General features: G+C 39.0%; 1 protein-coding gene across 3 annotated transcripts in view; it reads right to left on the reverse strand.

Annotated features, from left to right (window-relative positions):
- Nucleotides 1–22,963, reverse strand: part of LOC129764572 (GTP-binding protein Di-Ras2) — a 343,955-nt gene that overhangs the window by 9,652 nt on the left and 311,340 nt on the right. For all 3 annotated transcript variants that reach the window (XM_055763777.1, XM_055763776.1, XM_055763778.1), the window contains 2 exons: nt 3,391–3,613; nt 2,550–2,747 (listed from right to left, as the gene is read on the reverse strand). In XM_055763777.1, coding sequence (XP_055619752.1) covers nt 2,550–2,747; nt 3,391–3,613 — 421 coding nt within the window. The remainder of the gene's footprint in view (nt 1–2,549; nt 2,748–3,390; nt 3,614–22,963) is intronic.

The following is a 22,963-nucleotide window of genomic DNA, read 5'->3' on the forward strand; positions in this document are numbered from 1 at the left end:
ATTGCCCCTGGCAATGCGTTCGTTTTTTCGTTCGGGCTCGAGCCTGCCTTCCACTTCTTCTTACTCATCACACAGCGTCCAATTTATGACGCGGAAAGAAAAACACACGATACGAATAACGCGAAAAACGAACAGAAAAATCAAACGACGATTTCCAAGTTGGATTACCACTGGTGGGGTCCATTCTTAGATCGAAGCGCAGCGAAAGCAAAGTGAACTGGATTACTCAACAGTCCGATGCCGAATAAAAGTTTGCCTCTGCGAGATCCACTGTTTATACTCTAGGCAAGTATTCCCCTTTATTCTTCTACTTTTCCTTTGTTCATGGGGGACTTTGAATCCTACGATTTCCCCTCCGTTGGTCGTCGATAAGTTGCTCGTTATTGATATCTCTGTTCGGGAAAGCACTCAAATGGACAGAACAAATGTATGGGAAAATAGAAACACTTAAAGTTTTCATGAATTTTAACCATTTACTAACCAGGGGATTCTATTGTATGGCATATTAAACAAATCTTACGGAATTTCCGATTCGTTTAGTATGTAAATCGCTAAAATCCGTTCGCGGCAAAAATAGTTACTAACGTTAACTTTATTTCATAAAAACGTGACCTGTTTTCTGATTTGACACCCTTAATGAAAGACGTAGTTCTACGTCAACCCCTTTCATACTAGTACAGCATGCGTGCTACCCTTTCATACTAGTACAGCATTCGTGTGATACATATACCATTGCAATATAAGAGCAATATGAGAGAGCGAAACAAGAGACACATTGTAAATAAGCACGCCTTAAGGTGAAGGCGGAAGCTAGCCATTGTAGTAGTATAGGTAAACTCACGTGTAAAAATGGGGTAATAGTGTTTGTGAGAGAAGAGCAAAGCACACGGTCATAGATCAATTCACTTATCAGACTATGTGGCGCTTCATTGACACGAGTCTTTGAATACATTTGAAAAAAAATAACAATTCAATACTAAAGTAAAATGTATGAACGATATGTTCCGATTAACAATTGAAAATATATATATATATATATATATAGAAGGTGCATTTGCATATGAAGTAAAATTCTGATTATACGCTAGCGTAATATGAGCAAATTTATAACACTTGCAAATTGGGGCTCTTTCAGTATTAACAAGTTCTTCCGTATAGTAACTCGATGTTGATTTTCACATATTCACGTTGAAGAGCCTTAACCCTTCTCTTCGATGGCCGAGGCATTTTGGTTGAATGTAATACTTTTCCGTTTACTATTTTTGAAAGCATAGGCAGCCGTGGCAGTGTTCCGAGCTTTGCAATACAATTTACTTAACCAATGTTAAAGTTGCTAAAACTTTCATTATAGACCCATTAAACGTAAAAATAATAATTGTATTGATATCAACACAATTTTATTTTATTAATTTTCATGACATGAAACGTTCTGACTCAGGAAAAACATTTTATTAATCGTTTTTTATAGCTGTTTCGATGATGTTGTCCGGCATCAGTGTCGAAAAAGTAACGATGTTTTCACAAACAACAAACCATTGCGGAAAATTGAAAAATGAAAAGTCAACTTTCAGAGCATTAGCACGAGTTTTACGACGTTTTCCACTATACATTGCGACGGCGGATGAAAATTTAATATTTGGTGAGTAATCGATTAGATTTTGGCTAATATTAATTGGTGGGAAGTGAGTGCAAACGACAATTTTTTTCACACTGTTTCGCAAAATTATTGATTTTCGGGCGAGGGGTAAGGGAGGAAGATGAAAGAAATGAGCGCTATTGTGGCAGCCATTTGTGGCTAGCTTCCACCTTCACCTTAACTCTTTCCGCATATTTTGCCACATACACGACCCCGACCGAAAAGAATACAGATTCATGTTTATGCTTTCCTTTTTACTTTTAGGAAACACTATTCTTTATTCTATAATGTGGTGTAATATTCTCACGTATCTGTGCAACAGCACAAGTAGCTACGTGGATAGTGTAGCCGTGTGAAATAGCCTTGCATTTCACCCGGCCTTGGTTCAGTCCCCTGCATTACAGTGTTTGGACTTTTTTCCCAAGCTGCGTTCAGTCTGAGAGATTGCTCTTACACATTTTTTTGCTCTTACACATACAAACATTTTTTCAAACTCATGAAAAAGATGCTTTTATTTGTTGATTTCACTCTTTAATACACAAAAAAGCATTTTTTCTGTCGAAGTTGATATTTTCTACCAACGCTAGTTTGGGTATATGAAGCCAAATAGCTGTCTGTATTGTCAGAAAGTAGCTAACATTTCTGGGAACAATACTGAACAATAAAATTGAAAGCTTCGAAAATTACAGAACACTGAACTTCATGTTCGGTTTTCTCGAAGTCATAAAAATTTCACAACACCGACCAAATAATAGTAAGCGTCGGAGTGAATAGAACAAAATAACCAGGAACGAACATCGGCTAACAATTTTTTGTCACCTTACTTTAAAATGCTTCTTGATTTGACTTTCAACCAAAGAATGTTCAAAAGCAGTAACACAAAAATAATGGAGTACAAAGGGTGACCGCTTACCTGACGTACATCCTCATCCTCGTCTGCCAGATCGGTTTTATTCCCTACGACCACTATCGGCACCGTGGTGGTGGCTTTAATTTCGTGGATCTGCTCCCGGATGGCTTTCACCTCCTCGAAAGTTACACTGTCAGAGATGTCGTAAACCAGGATGAACGCGTCGGCAGATGAGATGGACAGCGCTCGCATTGCAGGGAACTGGATGATGTGAAACGAGCAAGGGAGAGAAAGTTATGTAGCGGATATTTACAACAGTTTTCCAACGCTTGATGTTTTCCCAGCGATAGATGTTTCATAAACCGTTTTTGCCGGTTCAGATATGAGCATTCTATTGTCGCCAAGCAGCGAGTTAGAAAACCGAAGGACAACCCCCCCCCCCACCATCATAAGTTCTGGTGTCAGCTGATCAAATTTTACGTTGTGTTCGTACTGTAAAATTTTCTGTTCAACATGACATCGTTCGCTGCATAAGCCGTGGTCCGTGTTCGATCGGACCAGCAGCACAATGTAAACTTCGCCGGTAATGACAATGTAGAGTCGAATGTTTACCTTCACCGCACTTCAGGTGGTTGGGTGCCCTTGATAATGATGAAGGTACGTGAATCTCATCGAACATGGCTTTAGGAAAAGCACCGTGTTTTCGAAAACTGGTGGCGGCCAACCACAACATCAGGTGGGAAACTTGCTTATGGGAAAATTTGATGCTTCTGCGGTTGTCTTGCTCGGGTGACAGAGAAGAGTCCCTTCCGGTGATGGTGGTCGATATATCGCATCGAGATGGAATTTACTCGACAGTATCTCTAGTCGAAGTAAACATCTAAGCTCCCCGTGTTAGACTTACCTCGTACGATCCGGATGTGTCCAGAATGTCCAGCGTCAGATTGACGCCACCAACGGAAAAGTGGCCGTGGTGCATTTCCTCGACGGTGCGTTTGTACTTGGGCGAGAAGGTGCTGTAGAGAAACTGCGTGATGAGCGAGCTCTTGCCGACCTTGGCCGCCCCCATGACGACAATTTTGTGCCGCACGTTGGTGTTGATCGAATTTTCGTCGATTTTCAGTGGCCTGTCGGATGGATTGGAAAAGAACACAACGATACACTTTGTTCGAAAGACAGAATTCAAATATAATGAAGCAAAACATGTCACGCCCGATGTCGAGAGGATTATATTACGTTTGCGCGTAGACGTAAACCATTTCGTTCGAGATGTCGTTAAGAAGGATGGTTTTGACATAGGACCACGTCTTTCATATCTGTACCGGAGTGTAAGTTCAAAGCTTCGAAAACGAGAGCGTGACACTTGAAGTGCAATATTTTGATCGTAAATAACAAGATACAGAAGATATGGAAATGGTCGCGTATACTCTGCTGTTCTTTCCCAATCCTATTTGTTTTTTGCCACCGGACTGAACGGTGGCTTTGGCGAAAAACGAAGAATCAATGATAATTCGATATAAATTTAGAAGTTGTGCCATTGGTTATGGATTCGAAAGCAGAGAATACGAAATGTTTCATATGGATTAGTGAATATTTCACCATATCAAGCTGTTATAATATTAGGCTGTCAAAAAAGTCCTGCGGTATTTTTTTGAATTTTAATTTGTTCATAGAATTAGTTACAATCATCTGTTTTAAGTCAAATATGCGCCGTTTTGTTCGATGACTTGTTCCCAACGAGATGCCAACTTCATAATACCCCTGTTATAGAAGCTCGCTTCCTTATTGGCAAAAAACTCGGATAGCCAATTTTCACAGGCCTCTTTTGTGGCTAACTTCTGACTACCTAGCACGTTCGCCATGGACAAAAACAGGTGGTAATCACTTGGTGCAAGGTCCGGACTATACGGCGGATGCAAAAGAACCTCCCATCCGAGCTCCCGGAGCTTCTGGCGCGTCACCAAAGAAGTGTGTGGCCTGGCGTTGTCCTGATGGAAGACAATGCGGCCTCTGTTTATCAAAGATGGCCTCTTCTTCATGAGTGCTACCTTCAAGCGGTCCAGTTGTTGGTAGTACAGGTCCGAATTGAGCGTTTGGCCATAGGAAAGCAGCTCATAATAGATTATCCTTGACAATCCCACCAAACACACAGCAGAACCTTCCTGGCCGTTAATGAGGGCTTGGCCACCGTCTGAGTCGCTTCAGCGGGCTTCGACCACGACTGTTTGCACTTCACGTTGTCGTAAGTGACCCACTTTTCATCGCCAGTCACCATCCGCTTCAGAAACGGGTCGATTTTGTTGCGATTCAGCAGCGATTCACATGCGTCGATACGGTCAAAGATGTTTTTTTGCGTCAACGTGTGTGGCACCCATACATCGAGCTTCTTTGTGAATCCAAGCTTCTTCAAATGGTTAATAACGGTTTGATAACTTATCCCCAGCTCTTGGCCGATGCTACGGCTGCTACTATGCCGGTCTTTCTCGGCTAATTCAGCGATTTTGTCGCAATTTTCGACGACAGGCCTTCCGGAGCGTGGTGCATCTTCGACGACCTCTACACCAGAACGAAAACGTTGAAACCATCGTTGTGCGGTGGTAATGGAAACTGTATCGGGTCCATAAACTGCACAAATTTTATTGGCAGCTATAATACCTATATTATCTATATATATATATATATATATATATATATATATATATATATATATATATATATATATATATATATATATATATATATATATATATATATATATATATATATATATATATATATGTATATATATATATATATATATATATATACTAGCTAACCCGGCAAACTTCGTCCCGCCCATTTACTTGATTAATTCTCGAGTAATGCAGAAATTTGTGTTTTATTTGTATGGCAGCCACCCCTAAGAGAGGGGGGAGGGGTATCTAACCACCATATAAACATTCATTGCACCCTAAAGTTTCCATATGCCTAATTTGGTTTAATTTGCTTGATTAATTCTCGGGTCATGCAAAAATTTGTGTTTCATTTGTACGGCAGCCCCCTCTAAGAGAGGGGGAAGGAGTATCTTATCACCATAGAAACATTTATTACATCCTAAAACCTCCACATGCCAAATTTGGTTTCATTTGCTTGATTAATTCTCGAGTAATGCAGAAATTTGTGTTTCATTTGTATGGCAGCCCCCCCTTTGAGTGGGGGAAGGACTGTCTAACCATCATAGAAACATTTATTGCACCCTAAAACTTTCACATGCCAACTTTGGTTTCGTTTACTCGGTTAATTTCCGAGTAATGCAGAAAATTGTGTTTCATTTGTATGGCAGCCCCCCCCCCCCCTTAGAGAGGGGGGAGGGGTCTCATCAAAATATCACGAAAACCTTCCCCGGCCCCAAAAACCCCTACATACCAATTTTCATGTCGATCGGTTCAGTAATTTCGAGTCTATAAGAATCAGACAGACAGACAGACATCACTCCATTTTTATATATATGATAAGATATATATATATATATATATATATATATATATATATATATATATATATATATATATATATATATATATATATATATATATATATATATATATATATATATATATATATATTAGGCTGTGAAAAACTCCTGCGGTATTTCCGCGAGGTGTCGTTGGAAGCGCGTAGTTCTAGTTGTATTCATTGTATCGAGTCATACTATAGCTTGTTGGAAAGGTATTTTTGCGCGCTGTAATACAGTCCTTGACAGTGTTTTGTTTGGTTAAGTCGTTCGTGAGTTATAGTGTCGCAAATATGGAGCAAAATAAAGAGAAGATCCGACATATTTTACAGTACTACTATGACAAAGGCAAAAATGCAATGGCAAATCCAGAACAAGGCGGCATCGAGGGCGTTCGAAATGGTTTTTTTTAAAACCACGAGTACAAAGTTTTCTAAATTGGAACCATTCCATAAAACAAGGCGCTTTTCAGGGCCATTAAACCTTCCAAAAAAGAGTTTAGGAAATACAGTTCAATGCTTTCTAAAACAATATCCAAAATAATAATAAAACACAAATTGATTTTTTCATAATTTGTTTGCCAGTATATGATGAGTATGTGTGAATTTGGCAGTTGTTCTGAGCTTATTGATTTTCACCAATTCTCAAATTGCTTCTAGATTGAAAGTACAGTAATTTACACTTATCTCGACATTTAGCTTATTGGACGGACCTGTAATTCGACATATTTAGTTGGACATTTATGTAAACATAGAGTTCGGGGTCCAAATTATGACCCCACATTGAAAGTCGACACTGTACCACTGTCATCGCAAATGTTCAATTACAGGTTAAAATCGCCTCCAATGCGACACTGAGTGGTGCTTCGGCACGTCGCATTAAATATAATTTACTGTACAACATGTCACAAGCTGGAAGGGAAGAAATTTTCCAACTGTGAAAGCTGTGGCGAGTGGCAAATGCAATCGCTAACAGAAAGGTTTAGCCGAACAAGATGGGGATATCGAGTGATAACAAAACAATAAATTTCTCAGATTCAAGATAGTTTTGTGATCCTGAAAAGGACCCTTTTTAGCCTGCATGTGAATCCAACGAGCGAACAAATCGTAATGAATGTATTTTTTTTTGCCATCGCTTCCTTTTAACGCTCATTCGTTCGTCTCGTTGGACTCGCCCCTTTGGCTGAGTCTGCCGATTTGTCTCTATCCTGTGAGTGTGTACTGCTAGAGTATAAAACACGCGGACCCCAAAAAAATATCTTATTTTCTTTCAAACCGTAAACCCGTGTGGTTGTACGGCATCGGCATCGTGGACGTAACAAAGGAGGACAAGTTAAGGGAAAGGCAAAGTCTCACTCGAACCGTGCAGGTCTCCAGTTCCCTGTTGGTCGTATTCACTGATTGCTCCGCAAGGGTAACTAGGCCGAACGGATTGGTGCCGGAGTACCAGTATACCTAACAGCGATTATAGAGCTTCGGCCGTCGGAGTGCTCGAGTTGGCTTGCAAAGCTGCTCACGACAATCAGAAAACCCGCATTAAGAACAGAGCAGCTTCGGTTCGGCGCTCATCAAGGCAACAATTAGTTTCAGCGAGTGGCAAAGTGTTTCTCCGGCACGTCGCATTAAATGTAATTTACTGAACAATATGTCACAAGCTGGATGGGAAGAAATTTTCCAACTGTGAAAGCTGTGGCGAGTGGCAAACGCAATAGCTAAACAGGAAGGTTTAACCGAACAAGATGGGAATATCGAAGGATAACAAAAACACAACACCAAAGGTTCTTTTCAGAACCATCAACATATTCATAAAGAGTAAACAGTAAACAAATCAATTTTTCAGGTAGATAGGTAGGTATTCACGTAGGAGAAGAAAATAAAATAATATATTTAAAATATATATTTAACAAAAGCTGTCCCCTTTGTATAGTCCTACGTCACTCCGGTTATGTCCCCGACATTACCCACCCGCCTTTTTTTCTTTTTCCTTTCCAATCGTGCTTCATTCTATTTCGCTGCTGCTCTGGTTGCCCGTTTTGGTCGGTACGATTTGAGGAGCACAAAATGGACCAATCAAAAATGGGCACATAGTGCATTTTGACAATGCTTGATATTTCACAATTATTCAATTATTTATCTCAAGAAAAATGAAATGTTATTCGTTATGAAAGATGCGTAGATATATTTCCTATCAATTGATGCAAAAACCTTTGCGATCTATTGAGAAATGCTCGAGTTATAAGCGTTCCAAGTCTTGCATTTTTTCCTACTTGTTCAGTGCCTAGATTTCCATTTCACCCCCTATATCTTCCGGTTAGACGTAGTCCTACGTCAAAAATTATGAATGAAAATTAATTTTTTTAAATCAAATTAGTATTCTATGTAAATGAAAATCACTTTTGCTTGCAAATAGGGAAAATATCATACAAAAATTGTGTCTAAAGATAATTTTATATTATAATGGTAAATTTTGGTGAGAATATCTGGAAATTCAGAGAAAATAGTTTAAATTAGGGTCAGAACAACGTACTTCTAGTAGGTAAATAACGACAAGAAAAAAATTTCATACAAATTTTAGTAATTTAAAACTGCCCTAGGGCCGACTGATCTGATAGAGAAAAGTTGGCCTCATACAAACTAATATCGTATCCAGATATCGACACCATTCCGCCGTCAACGCGAATAATTCCCCTTCTGCTTTCTTCCGTACTGTTTTCATATAGGGTAACACGGGGTGAGTTGGACATGCGGGGTGATTTGGACCACCCCTTTATCTCTAAAAGTACGGCTCAACTTGGATTTTTCATAATGTCATCTCCTTTAATTGTTGAACCGTATGCACCTAACGTGAAAAAAAATCGACAGGTGGAAGTAAAAGGTGGCATGAACACAGCAAGCACTTTGATTGCCAAAAAATGTGAGTTTTCCGATCCAGGTTTTAGGGTTTTTCCCGCTGATTTAACAAACTTTCCGTTTATTGTGCAGTAAAGTTCTATTAGCCTACTGAAGAGGAACAATTTGATGCAGTGAAACTGTAAGTTTGATAACAATAAATGAAATTAATTGCATTTTAATTTTTGCATGTTGTGTGGGGTGAATTGGTCTTACAGGTTTGAGGCTTTTCTTTGGTCTAATTGATTCCAGATGCCGTGAATTACAAAAAGAGTATGGGCAGACAACGTTGGAAGAAGGAGGAGCTTGAAAGAGCAACGCAGGTCATCAAGAATTGATTTTCTTTGACCAAGCATCAAAAGTGTTTTAAAATGCTCGAACAACAGTGAAAAGATCCATGCAGAATTCGAGATGATCTCAATCCAATTTTGCTGGTCTGGAATCTGGCCAAGACACCTGATATCGATCCCAGAACGCTGTTACTGATTGGAACATTATCCCAAAATACTTTACATGAACATAAGTATGTTTTTTCCTATGAAACACACACAGATCACCCCACAGACAATCCAAATCACCCCGCATCAAATTTTAATGTCCAAAAATCATCCCTTTTATTTTATGATATATTTGGTTATTTGAAGCTTGATATAATGATTAAACATTATTGATTGAGAGAAAACGAGTGTAGCTCAGTATACAATGTGACATTTTTTATTTAGACCGTATTGGTTTGGAAATATAATGCGATTTGCTTAGGTGGTCCAAGTCCCCCCCCCCCTTTTCCCCTACCAACTTATAGCGAATTCGTTTTTGTTCAGTTTCAACCCCAGTGCTGCACTAACTGCTATCAAAACGTTTTTTATTCACTCAGTTTCAACCTGGTGTCGTACTAGGTTCGCCCCGAAAGCTGTTAGTTTCACACTGAAATGTTTCACGGGTTGGCACTCGGGTTCACCAATACAACTATACTGAACTGTCAAGTTTCGAGTATTGTTTTGGAAAATCTATAAATAAAGACGATGAAAATAGAAAACCTGCCGCTTTTGCTCTTGTATTATTGGAATCGTAGTCCAATTCGGATTCTGATTTTGAAAAGTATATTCGCGTAGACGGCATTAAGCTACGTGTGCGTTCATTGGGAGGTGAAAATAATGATGGATATTCAGGTGAAATAAATATGCTTTCAAAATCAAAATTATGAATAAAAATTTACTTTAACGTATGTAATATTTATTTCATGTGATGAAATAAAAGGTTTGTTCCGATATCACAGAAACATATTGAACGAAAACTGTGTCTAATTATGATTTTATATTATAATAGTAATTATTTGTGGAACAAACAGGAAATGCATCGACAAATGGTTAAGTGAGTGTCAGAACTACATGTGTTAGATAATCAAACAATATACAATAACAATATAATTTTCATTCAAACTTTTATATTTCCACACTACACTTGGCCCTTCTGATCGGATAGAGAATAATTTACCCCCAAGCACTAATATCGCCACCAGACGTCGACACTGTACATTTGTCGTCGCAAATATAAACAAATCAGACTATATAACGCACACCAACAAACCACTGCATTCGTGAAACTGAAAACGTTTTTTTATTAGAGTCAGATTGGCACTAACTCAGTTTTAAAAACGAATTCGCTATTAGTGACGAAACGGCCTCAGCTTAGGATATACTTCTAGGCGCCTTGGTTAGCACTACTTTCGTATTTCCGTTTAACAAATTCTATTCGACCAAAATTTTTATACTCCAAAATGAGGATGAATAAGTTCACAAAACAACGAATCAACATTTTAACGAAAATATCGCATCAAACGCTTCAAACCATGACCCCGATTCGATAACATGGCCTATCAAATCCGTTCAACAGGACTTTAATAATTATAACATGCTTGTTTACTTCACAAAAGCTTTCATCTGCATAAAACAAATGAGTAAACGCTTCATAATCGCATCATCATAACAGCCGTATTGTCCGAGCTATATCAACAATACATCGACTGCAGTTTCAAGTGAACACGAGTGGGCGCTTTGTATCAATAAATTTCCTCCCACCCACCATCATCCATTCACTCTTTCGCATCCTATCTATCTGTCTGTTTTAGCAGATACCTCATTATGCCATGAAAGTTTAACCAGCTTCCCAACCTCCGCCCGCACTCCATAGCATCCATTCGGTTCCCGGAATAAATCGCCACAGAAAACGACTGCAACAGAAACCACCGCTTATAAAATGTGTAGTAGGCTATAAATATTGTGGCGCGGTATTGTATTTCAAAACAAGAATTAACCGGGCAAACGTATCGCCCCAGGCAAACGTAACGCCCCGGGCAGACGTATACCGTCCGACGCTCGCTAGAGCTCGGTCGGACATTGCTAAAGGATCGTATCCTATGTTTCAAACTAACCGGGCAATCAGTGGATCCCAGGTTTGCGTGCGAGACACCGCCGCTTCCGACGGCGGGTCGGCGGTGGACTCGGATTGCGTCATCTTGGCGGCATGGGCCGCCTCGATTCCTTATCCTCGCCAAATGGGGACTTCGTCCCCATTACATTGTCCTCAGAATAAATTTCGAAAAACGAGAACAAGAGAATAAATTTATAATAGAAATGTGAGGCACATGATGTTTTTCCCGCGCCAAATATTTCTAGCCTACTACACTTTTTCTAAGCGGTTGTTTCTGTTGCAGTTGTTTACTGTGGCGATTTATTCCGGTCACCCATCCATTCATCCAAGAGTGTCCATTCGATGATGCTCACACTAACCGGCGGGAGGCGAAAGGAAAATTCAGCATCAAAGCAACTTTTGCATCTCACAGACTCCATTATAGCTCTCTCTCTCTCTCCGACTTCTCAGACTGTGTTCGGCAGCGGCAATCTTTCTGCCATCGGCACCGGTTAGCGCACCGAAGGCGGAAGCAATCAATCAGATCCTGTGTTCTCATTTCCGCCCGCAAAATATTTCCCGAGGCGCTTCGGTGCCCATGCTGAACGAACCATATGTACAAGCATAATGAAGCCTTCGGGAAATATTTACAAACGATCGTTCCGTTCCTGTGATCTTCTCTGTGACAAACATCTATTTTGACAAACTGTGGGAAACGAGGACTAGATTTTTCGGAGAAGTTTATGGTAATTAAACTTGAGTCCTACCCCAGTCTTTAGAACCGCTAAAAGCTTTTGGGTGTAATGGAAATCCCATCGGGAACTTGTTAATTGTAGTTTGAAGGGTAGTAAAAGTTTGAACAATGTAGAAAATTGCCACAAATTGAAAGACCAAATCAGTTTAATCAGTTGAATCGCATGCTGCACTACTTTTCCATTCTGTTTACAATTTCTCGACACCCTTCCCGAAACGGAACCGGAGCATTTGAAGGAATCAAACCAAATTACTTTTCGGGGCTGCCTTGGCGACCGAGGAGCATTCACGATCAGAGCCGTGATGTTTTTATTCGCCGGAATGTCCTCAGGCATTCGGGGAACCATGTCACCACAGCCACACACACACACACACGTCAGGGACAAAAGTCAACTACACGCTTGGTTAACTGTGAGAGATTGAACCAAAAGCGGCACCGAGGCGATGGAAAAAATCCACCCCGCGGGAGAGTGAGGTCGGGTGTGGATGGGTGTTCATACTTTTGTGTGATCCCAACATCGTGCGGATTCCTGGGGGTGATTTCGCTGTTTGCTGCTGATGGCGTCGTAACGCCTTTTGTTCGAGCGCAGTCCTGAGCGGACGGAGACGATGAAGCTGGGAACATGCTGTTGATTCGCCTCCGACAGTGATCCCAGGCTGCCACATTTTTACAGCGCAATTTTCACGGATGAAACGCCGGAAAAAAAAACAGCGCAGTGAGTGTTGAGAGGAACGTTGGAAAATTGGTACTTAAAGTTTTATTTGCTGAGCGGAAAGTTTTCGCTGACACGACACGAGCTGTACAGTGGCACAGTGCGCTCCAGGGGTGCAACACGATTTGGTGCCGACTTTGGAGCAGCACTGAGAAGTTTAACGAAGCTCCCGAGGGGGTAGTTTCAAACGTGGGAGAATACACGAAATTCGTGAGATGTTCCGCTACCGTTCGGTGAAATCCATTTCGGTTTATTGTTCTGGTGGAGCGCAGTGCATTCAGCGGGAACACCACCGAGATACGAGTGGGCTAATGTTCGTAGGTTAAACGAAAAACATCTAGAACAACTGCGGAAGTTATCTCGACATCAATGAAAACATCCCCGCAAATGCAGAACGGACGGAGCATCGTCACTGATTACTTGGGTATACTTTTTGTGTTGTTAGTTGATGGGAGCTGTAGAGTTTTGAAGTATTCTAAAAGGTACAAAGTCCCAGAAAATTCAGCTCATTGTTTATTCCGTGCAAAGTTGTCGTCAACTGGAATATAAGTGCAAACAATGCGTTTTTTTTATTAATTTCTTTTATTTTTTACCTAAATATATAAACTATATATTTTTATACACACTACATTTCACAACTATAGATCCGCTCCTTTTTTCTGAGTTTCCAGAGATATGTAAGAAGGCGGTTAAATTTAAGTATATAGTGTAGAATACAATAACTATCTTCATTCATAAGACTAGCCATTCCAACTTTATTGTTGTGTACAGACGCGAAACATTCAAAAAAATTCAAAATTCTAGTGTTTCATAACTTTAGAACCAGATGGAAAAACTCTCACTACTTTACAAAATTAAAGTCAAATTAACACGAATTACCCGATAAGTTTCCATTGTAGGTCGTCTTTAGTTCTCAATCAGTTCAAATAACCCATTCGGGGTGGTTACGACCAAGCTGCGCCATGTTGTAGTGTATATCTCGCTCTTTGGAAAGGATACTGCTCGTTTAAACTCTTCAAACGACTCATACTGCTTGTAAGCTGCATGTACTATTCGTCCGATCACTCATCATAAGCTCCTGACAGGGTTATATTTGGTAAACAATTATTAATTGATGCCAAATTATCCAATTATCAAATTGTTTTTGATGCAAAAACAGCAGTAAATGATTCTGAAGTACTTCGTTGCACTTCTGACTGTTCATTCGTGTTGATGGTAAGCTATTTAAACCAGCTTTTTTGAGAAAATTCTCCCCAAAACCATAAAAATCCTATTTTCAAAGCTGCGAGTCCAAATACTAATGTGGGAATAGGGAATAGGGACTTCAGAGTCTGGACTGCTCACCTTGTTTACCAAATCAAAACCTTGTCCGGAACTTATGAGGAGTGATCGGACGAATAGTAGATACATCTTACAAGCAGTATGAGTCATTTGAAGAGCTTAAACGAGTTGTATCTTCTGCGTAGAACGAGATACACACTAGAACATGGCGCAACATGGTCGTAACCACCCCTAATGGGCTATTTAAACTGATTGAGAACCAAAGATGACCTACGAATTAGAAACTTATCGTAATTCATGTTAAATTGACATTAATTTTGTAAAGGAGTTAGAATTTTCCCATCTGGTTCTATAGTTATGAAACACTGGAATCTTAGTTTTTTTAATGTTTCGAGTCTGAACACAGCAATGAAGTTGAAATGGTCAGTCTTATAATTCAAGATAGTTATTGTATCCTACACTATATACTTCAATTCAACCGACTTCTTACATATCTCTAGAAACTCAGAAAAAATGAGTGGTTCTATAGTTGTGAAACGCAGTGTATTTCTCTATAAACAAATTTCCTGAATTCTATTGTAAGGTAAGGTAGAAAACCGATTACTCGCGGTCGACTCGAGTTTAGAAGGGTGACATATTTTTATCAGGAAAAGGATGGGATATAAGGAGATTGTAACAAAGTTTTTGATCACACTCTGTTCTTAAACCTATCTTATATCTAATATGTATTTACATTTCAACTTATTCTATTGTTAGGAAGCAGAAAACCGATTGCTCGCGAAGGGAGGGGATAAGGATAAGGACAATCATACACTAAGATCGAGAGCTTTAAGTAAAACATTTATTTGGGACATGTAATAAAGGTCTAACCGAGCCAATACATCTCTCACCTGTACATTGGGCTGTCTTCCTCGGGCCCGAAGGGAGTTTCCTAAATTCGATCTGGCAACAAGATACACCTCGCTCGATCAAACAACGTGCTCGATGTCGTGGTAACCTCGGCCACAAACGCAGAGATTGCTGCCGATCAGATTGAAACGAATGAGTAGCGCGTCTAACGAACAGTGATTGGACATGGGTCGGGAGAAGTTGCGAATAAAGTCCCGACTCAAGTCCAGACTTTTGAACCACGGTTTGAGGCTGACCTTAGGGATAATTGAGTGGATCCACCGGCCCAATTCATCTTCGTTCCATTTGCGTTGCCAATTAGCGGCGGTATTTTTACGGACTAAAGAATAAAACTCATTGAAGGCGATTTGACGCTGATAAATATCGCCTTCTATTTCACCTACCTTTGCCAATGAGTCAGCCCTCTCATTACCCGGAATTGAGCAATGTGAAGGGATCCAGACAAAGGTAATGACATAACAGCGTCTGGATGAAGCATTCAAAATTTCTCGTATTTTCTCAAGGAAGTACGGCGAGTGCTTTTCCGGCCTCACTGAACGGATAGCTTCGACAGAGCTAGGACAATCCGTAACAATGTAATAGTGTTCAACAGGTCGTGAGGCGACGCTGTCCAGCGCCCAGTGTATTGCTGCCAATTCAGCAATATACACTGAGCAAGGATTCTGAAGACTGTACTCTTCTCGTTTGTTTGTCATTCTTTCTGGGGAAACATAAAAAAAGTTTGTTGACGGAATTTGAAAGAACAAATTTCACTATATATAATATGTGATTTTCAGAACTATGTTATTTTTTGTGTTTGAGTAAATTAAAATTGAAATCATGAGTTTTTGGGTGAAAACCCATCAGTAACTTTGAGCAGGATTGAGATATTGATAAATTCTGCATCGGAAAATGTTGGTATCAATATGCTCCAAAAGTCGTACGAAGACAATTTTGATGTAGAATTTTAAATTTAAAAGTTACAGTAAAAAACCCGTTTTTACATGGTTACCCCAATGCAACTTGGATAGAAAGCGCTAAAAACAACTTTGTTGGAGATATTTATTCTCTAGACAAAAACTGTCTTCGACAAAGTTGTTACATATGATCGAGCACTTTTAGGTTATCAAAAATAGGGTGACCAAAATTGTCGATGAAATAAAAAATCTAACTTTCTTATCTTCATAGATAGCGATATACATAGTGCAACAATGTTGTAGCCCCAGTTATTTTCAACAACTTTGTAGAACGAAGCTTTTTTCTACCTTTCAATATAATCAATTTAGCGCTTTTTTCGAGTTACATTAGGGGGACCATGAAAAAAACGGGTTTTTTGCTTTAACTTTTATATTTCATATTCTACATCAAAAATGTCTTCGTATAACTTCTAGAGATTATCAAGACCAACATTATGCGATCCAGAACTTGTAATTATCTTAATCCTACTCGAAAGTATTGGTGTTTTTTACCCAAAATCTCATGATTTAAATTTTAATTTACTCAAATACAGAATATAACATAGTATTGAAAATCACGCATAATGTAGAGTGAAATATTCTCTTTAAAATGCCGCTAATAAACATTGTTCATGTTTGCCCCAGAAAGCATGATAAACAAATGAAAAAAGTGTATTTTTTGGGAAGAAATATCAATAACTTTGAGCAGATAAGAGATATTGACAAGTTCTACATCGCAAAATGTTTGTATTAGTAAGCTCTAGAAGTCTTTTGAAGACAGTTTGAATTTAGAATTTAAAATGTAAAAGTCGGAGCAAAAAAACAGTTTTTTTCCTAATGCAACTTAGATAAGAAGCTCTATATCGGTTATTTCAAGAGATAAAAAAATACTTTGTTCTATAAAGTTGCTTACAATAATTGGGGTTACAAAATTGTCGAACTATGTTTACCTATATGTATAAAGATAAGAAAGTTATATTTTTTATTTCATCGACAAAGATTTTGGATACCCTATTTTTGATAACATAAAAATGAGCGCTCTATTATATGCAACAACTTTGTCAAAGGCAGTTTTTATCTAGAGAATAACTGTCGAGCTCGAATTGCTAATTTCCACCTAAATGCATCTCCTGGACCATTGTGCAATGTCATTCTGACTTTTGAATTTGATAAGGGCAACCGCATAAGACAACAGCAAATACACTCTGTCCAACTTCTATAAGACCAGGGTATGATCTAGCTGCTTTGTGTCATTGTAAACAAACAACGCTTTAATTTATATTCTAGTGTATTTGTATTGGTAATTATCATACACTGCATGTTTTCATATGTGTGCGTGCAAGCGTTGAGCGTAAACAAATGTTTTTGTATTTTCATGTGTCAAGTTTCTATAAGACCAGTTAAGTTTTCCGTTGTTTTTAGTTAGTTTGATTACAAATCTAGAAAATGCCGACAGGAAAAGTGCTCACGGATAGAGAAAAAGGACAAATCAATGCATTTGACCAAGAAAATGTTGGATTTAGAGAAATTGCTCGTCGAATTGGACGATCCCATCAAGTAGTTCCCAGTTATTTGACGAATCCTCAAGGATACGGTAAACTGGAAAGCACAAAATAGCCTTCACATCATTCAAGGATTATATACAGTCAACCCTCCTATAAAGCGATACTCTCTGAGCGCGGTTTCCGTTTAACAACGTACCATCAAACAACTTTGTTCGATAGAAACTGGCGAATTCGAACGAAGCAAGGGAGAAGCAATGTAACCACACCAATATAATTCAATGTGATAGTTTACTTTCACTATTACATAAAATTCGTACGGCCACATTTCCGCATCCAATATCAACACTACCCTTGTCTTTAGTATTTATTGGTCTCCATGAAACGCGGTACGAATGATGTAATTTCTCATAGTTCTGAGTTTCTTATAACGCGGTTTTCATACAACGCGCTACGAATTAGCCTGGTTTGTATGGTTAAATACGAGTTTCTTATAGAGCGGTTTCCATATAACGCGGAACGCACTCACCGCGCTATAGGAGGGTTGACTGTACATGTTCTGAAACCCTCTCTTCTACCGTTTTTGCGTGGATATCGTCACAAAAAATTCACATATTATATCATATCATATTCATATCAGCAAAGAAACTAAGCAATGGGTTAAGGATCGAAAACTTATTTTTTTGGACTTTTTTGGACTCGCTCTCCAGACTTGAATAATCTTGTTGAGTATCTCGTACACAAATCGGTACACCACGATTGAAGAGCTCAAGGTCGCAATTTCAGAAAAATGAAAAAATATCGAGAAAATCGGTTAAGCAGAATTTGGTAAATAGTATTCCAACATGAATTTTCCAGTTAATTAGCCGAAATGGCAAGGTTGCCAATTATTGACATGTAAATCAGGCAATAGTTTTGAGTTGATAATTACATTGATAATACTTATGAATTTTGAAGTGGTCTTATAGAATCTGGACAGCTGAAATTCTCATATTTAAGCACAATAAATAAACAAACTACTCTTTTGAACGGAATTAACGTCAAACATACTTTATTCTGAGCATTCTACAACGTATGAATGCATCTTGTTGAAATTCTAACTGTTTGTGTTGCAATGAAATAATTCCAGGGTGGTCTTATAGAAGTTGGACAGAGTGTATGTACCCTAATTAATTCACATTGTTTATCAACATAATATATTGTCAGAACTGGTTTCACTACGTTTCGGATGCTTTTCCTATGTCGGCTTCATCCACTGAATTCATATCGCTTTCACCCAAAGTTCATTCTGTTTGAACAGAAAATGTCCCGTGAGCTCAAATGCAAGAACGGATCACAGTCTTATTGTCTGCATCAGCCATTTTGGGAAATACCGCAAAGATGTTAGAATCGAGCTACATTTTCGTCGGAAGAAGGATCAAGTTTTGTTAGATGTATGGTAGATATGAGGAATACGGATTTTGGCAATTCACATACCAAACGAATCGGAAATTCCCTAAGATTTGTTTTATATGCTATATAATCTATGATATACAATCCCATAGTCTGTATATGGTTTAAATTGATGAAAATTGGAAGCATTCCCATTTCCTCATACATTTGTTCTGTCCGTTTGTGTTTGTATCTGCTCCCGTGTGCATTGTCCTTATAACGATGCAGCAATCGCCTAATTTTGTTATGCTATGATTGATGATTGTTTGGTGTTGCAAATTATGCAGTCGTGATGAAAAATATAAACAAGGAGGGGAGATAGCGGGAGGGAAATATTTACGCTAGGGTATCGGTAATGAATCTCTGCTGAGGCAAATATTCAGCTTTTACCCAAACAGTTAACATTGTTTGTTTTTTTGTCGTCAATGCATTGAACTGACGCTATGGTGAAGTAGGTGTTAAGGTTGTGCACCAAAAAAATATTTCGGGAATACCAAGTTATTTAATAAGTTATATTAAGTTATTAATTTATTTGGACTCGCGTGCCAGTCGCAAAACTGTTTTCAACTAGGATTGCATTTGCGCTAATCTTGATCATAATGGAGCAGTGCTACTCTTTTCGAGGTTGTTGAGATTAATAGATAGAGTTTATTTCGTTTATTTAGTCACCAAGAAAGTAAATGTCGTTCTGAAATGTTGTATGTGATTTAGTTTCGCTTGCCAGTAGCAAAACTTTCTCCACTAAGGATGACAGGACTGCACTTATCTCGAGCATGTATTGTTCTGCGAGCACAAGAATGAATCATCAAACAATTATCGTCAAATGATTCTACAATAAAAAAAGACGGGTGGGTAATGTCGGGGACATAACCGGAGTGACGTAGGACTATACAAAGGGGACAGCTTTTGCTAAGTATATATTTCGAATATATTTTTTTATTTTCTTCTGCTACGTGAATACCTACCTATCTACCTGAAAAATGGATTAGTTTACTGTTTACTCTTCATGAACATGTTGGGGGTTCTGAAAAGAACCTTTGGTGTTGTGTTTTTTGCGTTTTTTTTACAAACTTGATTATTGTTTTTTTCTGAAGGCTTTGTACTTATTAAATGTTCAACGCCGGGCATCTTTCGGCGTATACACATATCGTACAATCAAAATGATGGCTGTGATAGGGAATGCATAGGTGGTTATCAGCTCATTCACTATCATATATTTCACTATTGAGCACATTACCGTACCTTAAACTGTGGTTTCGGAGACGAATGAATTGTAAGATTTGTAGTCTCCGCAAACAAAGTAAATACAAATGAAAAAGAACTGAGGTTTTGGAGACGAACTCTACGATCTGTCGAGAAATAAACGAGCTAGAAGCGTTCTGAAAAACCAACAGTGAATACAGCGACGGATGACCTTCGGATTAAAGTCCTTTTACAAAAAGAACAGAGCAGCAGGAAATACATAGCTCATCATGTTGCTCCTTAGTTAATTTTCTATGCAATGCAGATGTAACGTCAGTCAATTTTCAACACCAGTTATCAACCAAAGAAAGCAGTTCTTGCTACCGAGAAAATTCGTCAATGCCATCCTGCATACAATGTGTTGTAATTTGAAGCCACTTTTAATTCGGAAACCAAGCATGGGTTTGTGAAAACTGAATGATCAATTTAAAAGGCCCCAACCACCAATAAGTTCAAGAACAAGCATAAACAAAATAAATCAGTTTATATTATATGTCATATTATGTCACTTTAGAATGCATTGGTATTTTGAATAACTTTTAATAACTCTTCTTTGAATGGTTTAATGGCCCTGAAAAGCGCGGTGTTTTACGGTGGCTGGTTTTGTCACCAAAGCAGTCTGTATAAACAAACTTTTTCCTTCATCTACCTGCTGCCGTTCTGCGATTGCGTTTGCCACTCGCTGAAACTAGTTGTTGCCATCGAACCGAATGTGCTCTGTTCTGTAGGCGAGTTTTCTTGTTGTCGTGAGCAGCTTTGCAAGCCAACTCGAGCACTCCGGCGGCCGAAATTCTATAACCGCTATTAGGTATACTGGTGCTCCGGCACCAATCCGTTGATGCGATGTGATGTGGAACGATGCCATACAACCACACTGATTTACGGTTTGGAAGAGAATGATATATTTTTCAGCGGATCCGCACGTTTTGTACTTTAGCGGTACACGCTCACAGGATAGAGAAAAATCGGCAGACTCAGCCAGAGGGGCGAGTCCAACGAGACGAACGAATGAGCGTTAAAAGGCAGCGATGGCAAAAAAATACATTCATTACGATTTGTTCGCTTGTTGGATTCACATACAGGCTAAAAAGGGTCCTTTTCAGGATCACAAAATTATCTTCAATCTAAAGAGTTTATTGTTTTGTTATCACTCGATATCCCCATCTTGTTCGGCTAAACCTTCCTGTTTAGCGATTTGTTGCCACTCGCCACAGCTTTCACAGTTGGAAAATTTCTTCCCATCCAGCTTTGTGACATGTTTTACAGTAAATTACATTCAATGCGACGTGCCGAAGCACCACTCATTGTCGCATTGGAGGCGATTTTAACCTGTAATTGAACATTTGCGATGACAGTGGTACAATGTCGACTTTCAATGTGGGGTCATAATTTGGACCCCGAACTCTATGTTTACAAAAATGTCCAACTAAATATGTCGCATTACATGTCCGTCCAATTAGCTAAATGTCGAACTAATTGTAAATTACTGTACTTTCAATCTGGAAACAATTTAAGAATTGGTGAAAATTGAATAATCAGGAAAGTCCCCAGCTATCAATAAGCTCAGAACAACTGCCAAATTCACATACTCATCAGATCCTGGCAAACAAATTATGAAAAAATCAATTTATGTTTTATTATTATTTTGGATATTATTTTAGAAAGCATTGAACTGTATTTCGTAAACTCTTTTTTGAAAGGTTTAATGGCCCTGATAAGCGCCTTGTTTTATGGAATGGTTCCAATTTAGAAAACTTTGTACTCGTGGTTTTGAAAAAAACCTTTTCGAACGCCCTCGATGCCGCCTTGTTCTGGATTTGCCACCAAAGTAAAAAGAATAAACTTTTTTATTCTGCTACCAGCTGCCGTTTTGCGATTGCGTTTGCCACTCGCCACTCACTGCAACTGCCTGTTGTCTTGATGTCCACCGAATGTGTTCTGATCCGAATTCAGTTTTTCTTATTGTCGCGAGCAGCTTTGCCAGCTAACTCGATCACTTCGGCGGCCGAAACTAAACACGGTTCGAGCGGGATTTTGCCTTTCCCTTCACTTTTCCTCCTTTGCCATGTCCAGACATGTCTGCTTGGGTTGGTTTGTTGATGTGTTGAGATGCGAACCGATGTGGTGTACGGTTTGAATGAGAATGATCGTTACGGAAGGAAGGAAGGAAGGTATTGTATTATAGAGACTTTAAACTTTTGCAGTTCATTCGTCTCTAGCCTTGAGAAAGGCCCTTTGAAAACTCTACTCTACTTTACTCCAGCGCTACCACCTCCGCCCTCTTGCCTTGAGAAAGGCACTCGATCCCTCGCCGTCCAGCCGGTCCAGCAACGATGTTGTCCAGTCGGTGTCCACACAAAGAATGATCGTTACGGCAGCGGAGCGGGGATTTTTAAGCTGACTGGCTGGCTCGAGAATTACGCATGTGTGAGACTGCGACCAATGTTTTGTTAATTTTTTTCTTTTTCCTTTCCAATCGTGCTTCATTCTATTTCGCTGCTGCTCTGGTTGCCCGTTTTGGTCGGTACGATTTGAGGAGCACAAAATGGACCAATCAAAAATGAGCACATAGTGCATTTGGACAATGCTTGATATTTCACAATTATTCAATTATTTATCTCAAGAAAAATGAAATGTTATTCGTTATGATAGATGCGTAGATATATTTCCTATCAATTGATGCAAAAACCTTTGCGATCTATTGAGAAACGTTCGAGTTATAAGCGTTCCAAATCTTGCATTTTTTCCTACTTGTTCAGTGCCTAGATTTCCATTTCACCCCCTATATCTTCCGGTTAGACGTAGTCCTACGTCAAAAACATTTCAGGGCGGCCAAACTGGTAGAATGGTTATTTCGAAATTTTCGTAGCATTATAAAATAATATCCGCAGTTATAAACAAGTGACTTGAATTAAACTACG

This window comes from Toxorhynchites rutilus, chromosome 2, assembly GCF_029784135.1.
Source record: "Toxorhynchites rutilus septentrionalis strain SRP chromosome 2, ASM2978413v1, whole genome shotgun sequence".
Taxonomy (NCBI): Eukaryota; Metazoa; Arthropoda; class Insecta; order Diptera; family Culicidae; genus Toxorhynchites; species Toxorhynchites rutilus.